The sequence below is a fragment of the Lissotriton helveticus genome, chromosome 8, assembly GCF_964261635.1.
Source record: "Lissotriton helveticus chromosome 8, aLisHel1.1, whole genome shotgun sequence".
NCBI classification, from domain to species: Eukaryota; Metazoa; Chordata; class Amphibia; order Caudata; family Salamandridae; genus Lissotriton; species Lissotriton helveticus.
In genome coordinates, this window is record NC_136069.1 from 845,345,873 (window position 1) to 845,359,763 (window position 13,891).

The 13,891-nt window shown below is 48.2% G+C and overlaps 1 protein-coding gene across 2 annotated transcripts in view; it reads right to left on the minus strand.

Annotated features, from left to right (window-relative positions):
- Window positions 1-301: 301 nt before the first annotated feature.
- TUBGCP3 (tubulin gamma complex component 3) overlaps window positions 302-13,891 on the minus strand; it is a 392,150-nt gene continuing 378,560 nt past the window's right edge. For both annotated transcript variants that reach the window (XM_078657652.1, XM_078657653.1), the window contains exon 22: window positions 302-714. In XM_078657652.1, the coding sequence (XP_078513778.1) occupies window positions 550-714 (165 nt within the window). In that variant the 3' untranslated portion in view covers window positions 302-549. The remainder of the gene's footprint in view (window positions 715-13,891) is intronic.

The following is a 13,891-nucleotide window of genomic DNA, read 5'->3' on the forward strand; positions in this document are numbered from 1 at the left end:
TGCAGGTCAACGTAAGCTTTTCCGCCAGAAGTAATAAATAAAAAATGTATACCATAGTAATTAAAAAGGCTCACACAGTCGCAACACATTACATTACTGAAAGTCATCCTAAAAAGCTTTGTACAATTTTAAAGACAATATGCCTGATGTCAGGAGTGGTGGGTTGGTTTCACGCGCAAAAACCTACAAAAAACAAACAAGATAATACAAATAAAACCAAAATTCCGCAACTGTGCAATATAAAACATTATGTGATCGTATTTCCTCAAGCTTTTTACAGAATCACAGAGCATTAAAACACTCCAAATAAAGGTTTTCTTTATTTTTAGTATAAAGATGAACATTTTAACTGATACTGGGACAGCAGTGTTCTTTAGCAATATTAAACACATATGTCGGTGAGAAAGGCCAAACAAGTGTTTTGTCCTCTGAAGTATGCTGCAACATATTCACAATACAAACACCCTTTTGTCAGCAGGCATGGTAATAGCGTCTTGACAAAGGCATTTGTGATTTGGTTTCATAGCACAGAGGTCCAGACTGCTATACTTAGTTGACAAATTGTGAGCTGCGTCGCCCCTTCGTGCTCAGAGTTAAGCGGAGTCTAGGTTCCCTTGCTTTATAATGTTCATTAAAGTCCAATCTGAAACTTAGAAACCGAAGGCTTTCATCTGTACATTGCGTCAGCAAGACCAAAAACTGCTGCACGATGCCCTGAAAAGGAAACGGAGTTTATTAAAAACCTGATTAAAAACGTAATTATCAAACACTTGGCCATTGCGCGTGCTGCACGGTCAACATTTCGCCCCTCACTTTATCCCAGCAATGCAGACACAAACAACCGCGTGAATAGTTCAGCAGTTTGCCACTTTAGGACTGGCTAAACAAACGCTGGGACAACTCAGTTTGTATACAGCGAATAGACAAGATTTTAATTGCGATCATAGTTCTTCGTCCTGGGTATATTAATCACATTTATCAACTTTGTCATAATCTACGAGTTTCGAGATGAAAATACAATACCTTTTTTGAAACATTAAATCAAAACTAAAACCTTGTCTTAGCTTTTTATTTTTTTAGGCAAGGCTTTCAAAGGCTATCGGGGCATTACGGCTTTGATCCTGTGGTCGCCTTAATGTCCTGCGGCCTGGTAGCCTTCTCAGTACTATTTGGCTTGGCGAGTGATTATGTAAATCTGACGTCTCCAAAATCCCTTCCAGGCGTGCGAGTTCCACCCGGATGTATGACGTTACAACGCATACTTTTACAACGCCTACCTTTACATCGCATTTTTTACAACGCATACCATTACAACGCATAATGCTTTTGGGCGCTGGATAGTGAATAGTTTAATTTACTATTCCAACTCCAGTCCCCGTGGATAGTAGGGAAGGTGTTGGATAGTACATTAAACCTATTCCCTATCCTAGAGCGCCCCAAAGCGCTATGCGTTGTAATAGTTTGCGTTGTAAAAGTTGCGTCGTAATGGTAGTGCGTTGTAAATGTTTCGTTGTAAAGGCTGTTCACCGTTCCACCCGTCTGTCTTGGCCATACCCTGCATAGTCCCCTTCCCACAAAGCATTCAAGGAGACAACAGAGTGTGGTGTATAAAGGCTGCAGTTTTATTACAAAAAACATGGATCACACATCTTGCAACTTACTGGTTGATCATTGGAGACCTATGTTTTGTTTATTATATATCACTGAATATTGTCCACTGGTTTTCCTTCTATTTCTGTTTGGCAGCACTGCCCCTGCGCGATGGCCCCTTTTGCAGGTGTCTCAGGTTCTAGGCTTCCCTTGCTACCGACCTCGTGGGCAGCTGCCAGATCCAGCCCGGGCGGCAAGTGCCGTTCCACTTCCCTGGACCCTTGCCTGCTCTCAGTGCCCCTGCCGTGTGGCACCCCAAGGACCCTGCATGAGCAGTTCTTCTTTTCTGGCTGTCACATGCTTCCCGTGTCCATGGCATGAGGCATCCCGAGGACACTGTCTGAGCTGCTCTTCGACCTAGGTTACTCTTTCTCTGGGCCCTCTTTTCGTGCTGCCTCCGCCACGCTGCCAGAAGTTTACCGATCAGTGGCAGCTCCCTCTTCCACCCATTCGAAAACTCCACTGTTCCGAGACCCCCACTATCCTAAGTGGGAGCGTGTCTACGTCCACCCCGGTTGAGCGGACCCCATCCTCTGAGTGATAACCTGGTGTCCTGAGTTTGATCCGCCTATGACGCACAAAGCCCTACGTATGTTTGCCATTGTGACCTTTGGTTCACGCCTTGGCTTGTACCGCCACCCCATGGTTGCAAAAATGGCCTTTGCACCGAATGACCAAATAACATAATGGGTATTTGTAAAGCGCATGTTCATCCAAGGGTATCTTGGCATGAATATCAGAGGTTTATTGTTATCCAACTGAATGGTACTCATTTTGACCTCAGGTGGATGAAAGGATGATTGGACCCGTTGGTATTTGAGCCTGTAACCATGAGGTCGAACACAGGCCCCTACAGTGGATGCATTAGTCCACTAAGCCACTAGACTCGACATGCCTGCTGGATGAATCAGCAGTGCCAGGCCGCTAGCCCCGCTGTGCCAGGTGTTTCTCCGGGTGAGCCGCTGCCTGCGTTACTTTACTGCTGGCTGTCCTCACTTGTAGGGCTCCGCTGGTGACCTAGCACTTGAATGCTGGTCTCCCTGGCCTCAGTGTTTGAGAGCAAGCATGTCGGCTGGGATTGAGTATGGTTTTTGGCCGGGAAACATCACTTACACCGCAACTTTTACCACGCAATGCTTTTACATCGCAACTTTTATAACGCAAACCATTACAACGCATTGCGCTGGGGGGCGCTCTAGGATAGGGAATATATTTAATTTACTATCCAACACGTTCCCTACTATCCACGGGGACTGGAGTTGGAATAGTAAATTAAATAATTCACTATCCAGCGCCCCAAAGCACTATGCGTTGTAATGGTATGCGTTGTAAAACTTGCGATGTAAAAGCATACGTTGTAATGTCGTACATCCTTCTTGGCCATTCTAAGCCCTTACAACAATTAGAAACCGTTCCCGCTTTCTTTTTGGGCGAGTTGTGGATTCCCCAGACTCCTTTGCCCCAGTACTTTTGTTTCACTAACTGTCCCCTGCCGCCCATAATGTGAAGCGATATACAGATCTCCTGTATTAATGAAACCGCAGTGGGGAGTAACTGACCTCCGCCGAATAGAGCATTCCAATCTGATAAGGTTGAACCCTGTGCATTGTGACTATCGCGTGAGAGGTCGTGGCTCCTTAGGAGAATGTGAACTAGCCTCTAATTCCCACTATTGTATACTCTGTCTGCTGAAAGATGCACTTGTGTATCCTTTTAGGGGTGTCCGTCAAGTCGTCCCGGTAAGTCTTTGGTGACTCTTGTGGCTGGGTGAAATATTTCCTCTTATGTGAATGCTCATCATCAAATCGGTTAATACCGGTGTGGGTGCACAGAAGACCTTCTGCATAACTTCCCACTGATTCGGCCCCTGTGCTTTTTGGGGAGTCTGATATGCCATACTCAGGCAGTGGTGGGTCACTATAATGTGCCCATTTCAGGAGCCCGGAAGCCCTATGTACCCTCCTACCAGCTTGACTAGCCCCAAAATGAATCAGTGCATTTCCTGTTAGGGGGCATGGGTAGGGATGAGAGTACGAAAACCCATGTATTCCTTAAAATGCCATGTTCACAGCATCACAATGTACTATTGTACTTGCTGACAGATGTGGGAGATTACACTACTTGCTCCCAGTAAGGAGAAGCGGTGGGATTTCGTCTTGTGAATGCCCAGTCGCTTGTCTTTTCATACCAGGGTGGGTGGCAGAGCCCCTCATACTACCCCAACTCTACATCGATATCATCATACCTCTGTGTTTAAAGAAGTGCACAGGCAATGTCGTACAAAGACAGCCGATTACAATTACGGGCATCTGAAAACACAAACTTAGAACTACCACGTTGGACCATGGTTCCTTACCTAATCAACCCTTTCTGCGGCACTGGGATATGGAAAGACTGGGGAAATCGTAACACTTTGCTCTGTACATGCTCAAGACATTACCCTTGAGCCACCGCTGCTGGACTGGTATTGCCTTGGCTGATTTTGGCTAACTGTCCCCCCCTTTCTTCTGTTTTCACTCAGGTGCCCTGCGGAGCATCACATCAATTGCCGGAAACGGTTTAAACTTTTCCTTCATACCTATGAGGTTCAGTGGCGTACCCAGTCTGTCATAGGCCCTATAAAACGAGGAAAGAGAAGTTATTTCTCGCAAACCTTTTAAGCACAACCTCTAGCTCTCCTATGTGGTGCTGTGTGGTTCCAATCCAGACGTGATCATATCGAGATCAGCGTGAAACCAGCTTACGAGTTACGCTTTCGATAGACCAGTGCTGTGGTCATCCTCCTTGTGCGTCTCTGCATCCACAAGCTTTCCCCAATTTTTAATTTAAGGTCGTTCTCCTTGTGATTTGAGTGGCCACTAGGAAAAACTCCTCCCCAGGCTGTGGTGTTTCTCACCCAACAGTTGTCTTCTGCACCCTCAAGACTGTTGACCCCCAGCATTCTCCCTATTCGAAAGTGTCCCGGTAATATTGTTCCCCAACTTTTATACTGATTTAACAGCGCCACCAGAAATCACAACGGTACCAGTAAATGATCTAAGCCATGCATCTGTCACAACCAATTCCTGACCATGTTGTATTGTAACTTATCCCCTATAACTCTGATGCTATTGTACAAGATGCCAAACTGAAATACGTTTATTGTACTGAAAGATGGGGGAATTATTTATGGGCTGGCTTCGGTCAAATCCCATCCAGATTCGAACCTTTGCACCGTAAGGGTCTGCAAAGCCACAGGCAAGGCTCTACCCCACTGAGCTACAGCTCCTAGCTAAGATGCACAAGTTCTCATCCAATGGCGTAGCGTTCTAGTACTCACTGCTGAAAAGTTGCAGCAGAATTTGGCAGAGGCAGCATGCAGAGTCGAACACTTGCTCTGTCATAACTGAATGAGCTCATGAATAAGTTATAGGACGCACTTTATTTCGTTCTGCTATCATTATCTTATATAAAAAAAGAAACCAAGCCTCCCAAAATAATAAAGCATCAGTAGCCGACCCTTGATTTAAATTTGAAAAAACACTTATTTCTGAACTAAAATGATTTTCTATCTTAACTAATATCTGAGGAATACACGCTTTAGCCATGTGCCTTTCAATGTGTCTAAAGGTTTCTTGCCAGAGCCAGCTACATAATCACAGAAGTTGCACAAACTGCTAATCTTCGGTTTTGTTGTAAATGCACAGCGCTGCATGGCCCTTTTATGTAGACCCATACTATAAAATACTTTTATAAAGAACAATAAAATGAAAACATTTTAGGTATCTTGGCGGAGTTTGTGTGTGCAATGTGTAGTAACTTTGTGACTTGGGTTCTTTGTTGCACCCATCCGTGAGGTGATCATTCAATCAGTGGTTTTGTCACACCTCGATTACTGTAACGGACTTCTGCTGGGTACGAACAAAACGGTTACGAAGAGACTGCAAAGGGCACAGAATGCAGCTGTCCGCCCTCCCTAAGCATCGTCATACCTCCCATCTCCTGCACCGCCTACATTGGCTTCCGATCGAACGGAAAATTAATTTCAAAACTCTGCACCAGCCACAAGATTCTATGGGGCAGATTTATGTTAACTGGCGCATCCCCAGGGATGCGCCAGTTAACATGCGCCACAGTGCGCCACAGCTCCGCCACCCATGGTGCGCAGGCAGTGAGGATGCGTGACGCATCTCTCGGCGCACGGGCGGCGCATTGCAGGAGTCATGTCGCAAGTGCGACATGACTCCTGCAATGCACAGGAGCCACCTATTCAATGCATTGTGCGTCACCCTTACGCCTGCTTCAAGCAGGCGTAAGGAATTGACGTAGAAAGTGGCTGAGTGAAATATCATAGATTTCACTCAGCCACTTTTACGGGGCGTTCCTGCGCAGGAACGCCCCCCCATGCGCAGGAACGCCTCCTTATGGCGCAGGGGTTTCCAACGTGACGCATCTCCTAGATGCGTCACGTTGTAAATAGGGCGCATTGTTTGCGCCGCCGTTGCGTCACATTACGTGACGCAATTGCGGTACAAGGAGGCGCAAGGGCATCATAAATCTGCCCCTATATGGTCAAGGTCCCCAGATTCTGCAGGGGCTCTGCACACTATGTTCCAACGCGAGCACTGCGGTCTACAGACCTGCATCTGGCCTGTACTCCTAGGGTGCACAGGAGCAGAGCGGAGGGGGGTCTGGCATATCCCTTAAAAGGATTAGATTACTGTGGGGATTTATCGGACTGGAGGTCAAAGACCCAGAAAGGGTGCCATTGCCTGGCTTTCTTTAACTAGCTCCAGGGTAGAGTCTGCTTTCTTGACAAACAGGAGGGAGCCATTGACCTAACTGCTTGTCCATTAAGGATGTGAGGACGTTCCCAGAGTGGCCTCCAGGCCCTAGCAATTGACACACATGACCGCATCCCGAACGTCGCGAATAGTCTCGGCCAGTGAAATACATAAGTCTTCTGGGACCATGGGCAGAATCTCACCCAGCCTATCCCAGAGTGCGTTGATATGACATCAAGCAGGCAGCTGCAGTTAATGGGTCTCAGGCTAAAACTAGCTGAAAAGAACATACGCTTGTCTAAAGGGGCAACTCTTGGATTCCCTTTCAGGGGAGTATCTTGGAAAGGCATTTGGTTCACTTAGCTGGTAGATGCCTGTACCACCAAGCTCTCCGGCGTTGGTGGCATGTCACATTCTGGGCGTGGCTTTGGTCCGGGTCTAGTCGATGCCAGCACAGAGTCCTACAGAATGATGGGTTTTGTGTCCTTGGTTGCTGGTAAACATGAATAAGGGGCAGTTGGTTCAATGTATACAGATGGTGCCATGGACGAACCTGCCGGCATAAATCTAACTGGAGGATCCTGTGGATCCCTGAGGTCCATAGTTGCACCAGAGAGAACAGGGAGAGGTCAAAACATGATCAACCTAGCCTCCCAAAAGGCTTAAACTTGCCGAGAGCTCCCTATGCACTCTGGAATTCAGGGTGCATTGGCATATGAAATAAAATCAGGTGCTCTGATTGGTACAGAGATGGAGAGAAATGGTGATGCCCTTGCGCCTTCTCAGACAAGTGGTGGGAAGGGGCCAATCCCACTTGGAATTCTTAGGTTTCATTTTGTTTTCCATGAAAGTGACATTGAGGAAGATCAACCTTAGGAACAAGAGCACAAATAAGAGCCGGCCCGCACCCTCAACTTCAATTTCAAACACAACCTGCACAAGGTATTCTGGTGCTTCGCCACATAGATCTTTACCACTTGATCTTCAGTGGCTTTCAGACTCATTTGTGTGCAGTTGTCGAAGGCCTTGGAGTTGTGTGACAAACTCAAACACCAGAGAGACACCTCATGGGGATTTGGCAGACATTTGTTTGAGATTGTCCTTACAAGGCTCAAGCCCTGTCGTCTTTGGTGGCAACATCACCAGCACACTGGAAAAAGCTTTGGTTAGAAGAAATATCTCTTCTCAAGAGAAGACAAGGACAAGTTACTTACCTTCAGTACCGCCTTATCTTGTAGCAACATGATCTAGCTGCAGATACCTTACCTTTGAACTTCCAGGCATCAGGCTGGATCCGGAAGATTTTTAGTAAAAGTATCCCTGTGTGCCGGTAGATGACGTAGGTCGACTCCGTGTGACGGCCGTGGCGTGGTGTTCGTTGTTGTGGCGACGTCCGCGTCTTCAATATAATCGCCACTCCGGCACGCTGACGTCAGGACTTTTCAGGACTTTCCACCCCAGAAGCGCAGAGCCATGAACTGACTGACCACAGTGTGTTGAAAAAGAACAGCTAGAGCCCGGGAGAACAGTTCTGACACTAAAAGCAATTCCACAGTGCAGGGAGGATGGGTGGATCCGTAAGGAATGTGCGGCTAGATCAGGTCTCTGATAGAGACATCTAGCTGCAGATTCCTTACCTTCGATCCCGTACCCAAGCAATACCTTCCCCAGAGGAGGGACTGCGGAACGTTTTAGACCAGAAAATCCTGTAGCACAGAGCGGCCGAACAGGCCCTCCCTGCGAACCTGAGAATCCAGGCAAGTGTGTCTGGCAAACATGTGCAGAGATGCCCATATGGCTGCTGGCAGGTATCAGCGATTGGAACCCCAGGCTGAAGGGCTGTGGTGACTGCTTTTGCCCTGCTGGAATAGGCCCTAAGGCCTTCAGGAGGCTGCTTCTTTGCCAAGGCGCAACAGATTTGTATACAGAAGATAACCCAACGAGGGATAATCCTCTTTTGAGCTGCACGCCCCTTCTATGCTCCCACATACCCTATAAAAAGTTGGCCATCCAAACAGAACGTTTTAGTGCGATCACGGTAGCTCTTCTTTGGAAGGGAACAAAGGTGCATAGAAAGTGGGTAGAGTAACAGACTGTCCCAGATGGAAGGGAGTTACAACCTTGGGCAAAAAGGATGCCCTAGTTCTCAGTACCACTTTTTCAATAAAGACTGTCAGGTAAGGAGGCTGTGATGACAGTGCCTGCAGTTCGCTCATCCTCTTGACAGAGGTAATTGCAAACAAAAAAGCTGTTTTGATAATGAGCAACCGTAGAGTGCAGTTGCTCAAACGGTGCGTACATCAAGAAAGTAAGGACCAAATTAAAGTCCCACTCTGGCATAAGACAAGGAGAAGGGGGAAACAAGTGAGTTAACTCCTTCAAAAACCTCTGCACCAGAGGGGACTTAAAAAGCAAAGACAGCCAAAGAAAAGCTCAGAGCGCCAAAAGGTAGCCCTTCAAAGTGCCCAAAGCAGAGACCTGCTGGGCCAAGGAAAGGATACATGTGAGAATATCTGCCAGAGAAGCAGATAATGAACCAACAGACAGTTCTGTACAATGTTTACAAAATTTGTTCCATCGGCAGGCGTATACCAATTTTGTGGGGTGACGCCTGGCTGCCAGAATTACTTCACAGACTTTGGGAGGATGGTCAAAAGCTATCCACTGTCGCTGCTCAAACTCCACGCAAGGAGGCGGAGAGTGGACAGTTTCGGGTGAAGGACCCTCCCCTGCTGCTGCGACAGAAGATCCTCCTGAAGGGGCAGCCTGAATAGAGAATCGATGCTCATATCCAGAAGCTCAGGATACCAAACTCTCCGGGCCCAATCAGGTGCCACAAGATTAACCTGTGCCTGGTCGGTACTGATTTTCTTGAGCACTCTGGGCAGGAGTGGTATGGATGGAAAGGCGTACAGGATGCCTGAGGTCCAATAGTGACAAAAAGTGTCACCAAGCGAGAGCCGCCTTGGAAACTCCAAAACGCAAAACCGCTGACATTTGTTCTCTTAGGAGGCGAACAGATCTAACCAAGGCTCTCCCCACCACTGAAAGACCATGTACCACCTCCGAATGGAGAAGCCACTCGTGATCCACAAAGCACCTTCGGATGAGTTTGTCTGCTCTGGCATTCAGAGAATCAGCCGGATGTTGAACCACCAGAGAAATGCCCTGTTCCAGCCAAGTCCAGAGGTGCAGAGTCTCTTGAAGGAGGGTCCACGTCCAAACACCGCCCGGTTTGTTGCTGTACCACATGGCAGTGGTGTTGCCCGTGAACAGCTGAACGGATGGTATAAAGGCTGTCCGTGCCATTCGGATCGCACAAAGCTCCAAGAGGTTGATATAGAGCTGGGCTTCTGCCTGAGACCAGAGTCCTCTGATCTCCACCTCCCCAGATGGCAGCCCCAACCCAGAAGAGACGCATCTGTCACTACTGTGAGATCTGGGTTGGGGGAAGGGGAGGGGTCTGCCTCTGGCCCAATTGAGATTGGTCAGCCACCACTGCAGGTGTTTTGCAACGCCCTCTGATATCTAAACCAGGTCGATGAGATTTCCTTGATACTGTGTCCCTTGGAACGTCAGGTCCCACAGCAGAGCCTGCATATGCCATCTGGCATGTGTCAGTAACAGGATGCAGGAGGCCATGAAGCCCAGCAGCCTCAGAGTCACTCTCATTGAAATCCAAGATAGAGAGCGAAACATCTGTATCATAGCCTGAATGTCCTGGACTTGCTGTTTGGGAGGATGGGTCCGAAACTGCACTGTCTTGAACAGCTCTGATAAATGGGACCATCTGAGAGGGAGTCAGGTGTGACTTCGGCACATTGATACAGAACCACAGCAAATGAAGGAGGGCAGTCATAGTCTGGAGGTGGGAGACGACAGCCTGGGGCAAGCCTGCCTACAACAGCCAGTCGTCGAGATAGGAAAAGACTGTCACCCCATATCTCCGCAGATGAGCTTTGACCCGCACCATCACCTTGGTGAACACTTGAGGGGCACTGGTAAGACCAAAAAGGAGCCCCGTGAACTGCAAGTGCTTGTGGCCCAACGTGAATCGCAGGTAATGCCTGTGGACAGGCAGGACGGGGATGTGAAAATATACGTCCTTCAAGACCAATGCTGCCATCCAGTCTCCTGGGTCCAGGGCAGACAAGAACTGGCCCAATGTGGCATCTTGAATTCCTCCTTTATACGAAGTAATGAAAGGCCCGTAATTCTGAGCCAGGACGAAGGCCCATTTCCTTTTGCAGGGCCAGAAAGTAGTGGGAATAGCAACTACAGCCTATTTCTGGAGCCGGAACCATCTCTATGGCTCCCTTGGCCAATAAAGTCATGACTTCCTGCTTGGCCAAAAGTAGATGATCCTCGGTCAGCCAGTTGAAGGATGGAGGTATGGATAGTCTTGAAGGGGATGGAATAGCCCCTTCGGATAATTTGGAGAACCCACCTGTCAGAAGTAATGTTTTGCCAGTGGTGGAGGTGGATCCTGCCACCAACTGGATGCTCATGTTCCTGAAGGCCAGACCCGGAGGGTTTGGAGGCTGAAGTTGCGTGGGGTTGGGGGTATGAGTGTGGTGGCTTGACTGGACCTCTGGGTACCCGACCCATGGGGTCAGAATGAACTGCACCATCGACCACGCAGGAGTAGTGGAAGTCGGGTGGCTCGGTAGGGTTGGTGCGGTTGATAGCCCCTTCCGTAGTCACGAAAGGAGCGAAAGGCAGACTGGGGACGGGAGACCGCTGAGAAACCCAAGGACTTGGCTGCTGCCAGTGAGTCCTAAAGTGCTCCAGTGCGGTGTTTGCCTTGTCTCCAAGGAGGTGCCATCAAATGGCATGTCCATGAGCGAAGCCTGGGCATTCCCTGAAAAGCCAGATGTGCTCATCCAGGCGAGGCGTCTGACAGCCACCATTGTAGAAATCGCTCTGCCCTGCGAGTCAGTCATATCTAAGCCACATCGAGTGGCAAGCTTTGCTGCATCTCTCCCGTCTAATAAGGCTTGGAAAATGATGACCCGGGTCTCCTCTGAAACCTAAGGCAGTACTTGTACAGCCATTTCTCACAGAGTGTGATAATAGCAGCCCAATACGCATGTGGCGTTCACCAAATGCAATGTAAAGGCTGGCAGAAGAAACGTTTTTCTTGCCCAACTGTACATCCTTTTGGATTTCCTGTCTGTGGGAGGTAGTGGCTTGGACCACCAAGCTTTCTAGGGTGGGTTGTAAAGAAGTTTGGGCCACTCCAGGCAGGGTGGTGGCGGTGGGCATTTGTCTTGTTACCGGTGCCCTTGTGCTAGGTTTGGACCATGTTAACTGGAGGTCAAGGACCCAAGCCGCCCTATGCACCACCATTGCGTAGGACACTCACTAAATGAGGCACATGGCCTCATAAAATTCTTTAAATTGATCGGGGATCGCTCCAGCTCACGGAAAAGCAGGGAAGCTTGGAGCCGACCCAGGTGTAGGTTCCGGGGAACGAGGACATGAACAGAGAGCAGCAGAAGCATGCTTCGACTTCTTGTGCCTCTTACCAGAGGGTTCCGAAAATCGTAAGTGGGATGAAGTGGAGAAGTGTGGCTCAAGGGTTAGAGGCAGCAGACCCGGAAGCTGAGATCGGTCCTGGACCAGGGTTCAATTCCCCGCCTCGGCGGGGTCTTGGGCTAAAAAATCCACGGACTCGATAATTCTCGCCCCGGTTCCTCCTCGACTCACGGGTTCACACTCTGCGACTCTGGGCAATAGCTTGCTTAATCTCCACAACGGCCCCTCGCGGCGGGATGCCTGACTTTCACCTTGTAGATACCCTGCTATCTCACAGGGGAATACCAGGAAGGGTTCCCTAAGCAAGCGCCGGGAAACCCACTGCGGGTAGCTGTGCGCTATATAAGCTCAACTACATTTACATTTACATTTACATGAAGAAGGCTTGTAACTCTTGGTGGGGCCGGGACATTCCTCTCGAACGAGACAGCCATCCGAGGAGACCGGCGCAGCACTGGCTGCAGGACCGAAAGCAGCTTTAGGGGCGGCTCCCTCAAAGCCTTCAGAACCATGGCCTGGCAGTCGGAGCATGACTTCGAGTCGTGTCACGCTCCAGACACCACAAATAAACCAAATGAGGGTCTGTCACCGACATGGTGCGGTGACGGGCGCCTCACAGCTTGAATACTGAAGCCTTCCTAGACATGGCTCCTACACACTGAGAAAAAAGGGGTCGACAAAAAGTCTAAAAGCCCTTCAAAAAGTGTCCGAGAGTAGCACTCTTCACAGATCAGCATCCGACTGGTGTGGATGAAAAGAAATAACGCTGGCGCATCGAGGTGGTTCTTATATATTTGTGATGCGGACATCATTTCCAGCATAAACACCGTTGCCGTCATGCTGAGCCGACCAACGCGACATTCCGGCGTGCAGGGGTATTGCTCATAGAAAAATCTTCTGGATCCTATTGGATGCATGGGAAATTTAAAGGTAAGGATTCTGAGGTTAGATGTCTCTATCAGATAAATACCATTCATGCACAGCACCTCTGCATATGCAGAATATTTGATTATTCAAAGATATGACTCAGAGGGCTGGTATATTCAGCGTCTGGTATAATAAAAAAGGTGACCGAAAGAGAGCATTGAATCCAAACCCTGACTTTGTACGAGTCCTTGCATAATCCGGGAAACTTCTATCCTAGTTCGGACTTAAGACCATGCCATCATGTGTTAATCCAATGTATGGCCCTAAATGCAAAACTAGCTTTTTGCTACTGGGCAATTAGATTTCTGAACCAGCATGCCCGTGGTACAAGTAGATAATTTGTAAAATTGTACATCTCAGCAGGGTTACTTGTGTCACATTTTTTCTTTAAATGATTGAGATAGAGTGACGTGTAAATGGAGTTCTACAAGGGCATGCAACTGGATGTTCAGACAATCTATTATTTACAGCCGCACCTTTAGAATACATTATATCTCTTACCGGTCGGATTTACATGTCCCCTCATTCGGACCCACACTTTGTTCCATCATTCTGGACTGGAGGGCTAATAGAAAAAGCCTAGTGGCAAAATGCTAATGCAATTTGTACGATGAGTAGGGCGATAGTCATGTGACAAATGGGGAGTGAAAGGTCAGGGCGAAGACATCACCTAGTATATGTTTCCCATGTCAACCAACCCACTAGATCACAGTGACACAATCTGCATAAGTGCCACTATCCATGTAATGAAACAAGTTACTTAGTACTTTCGGTAACACTCTAGCCACAGGTTCCTCACCTTTAGAATATCCCAGAAGGCATACTGGAGCTGGAAACTGGATATTCTCCCAAGCAATGGTTCCTGTGAGCCAACAGGTGGTGCAGTGTAGCTAAACAGTGATCTTGTACTGCCTCAGAAGTGTCAGGTCAGGGCTGCATATATATGACATGCTGTGTGATGACATCAGTTTCTTAATCTTTTTCCTTCCGCGCCCTTAGACATTATCATTGTA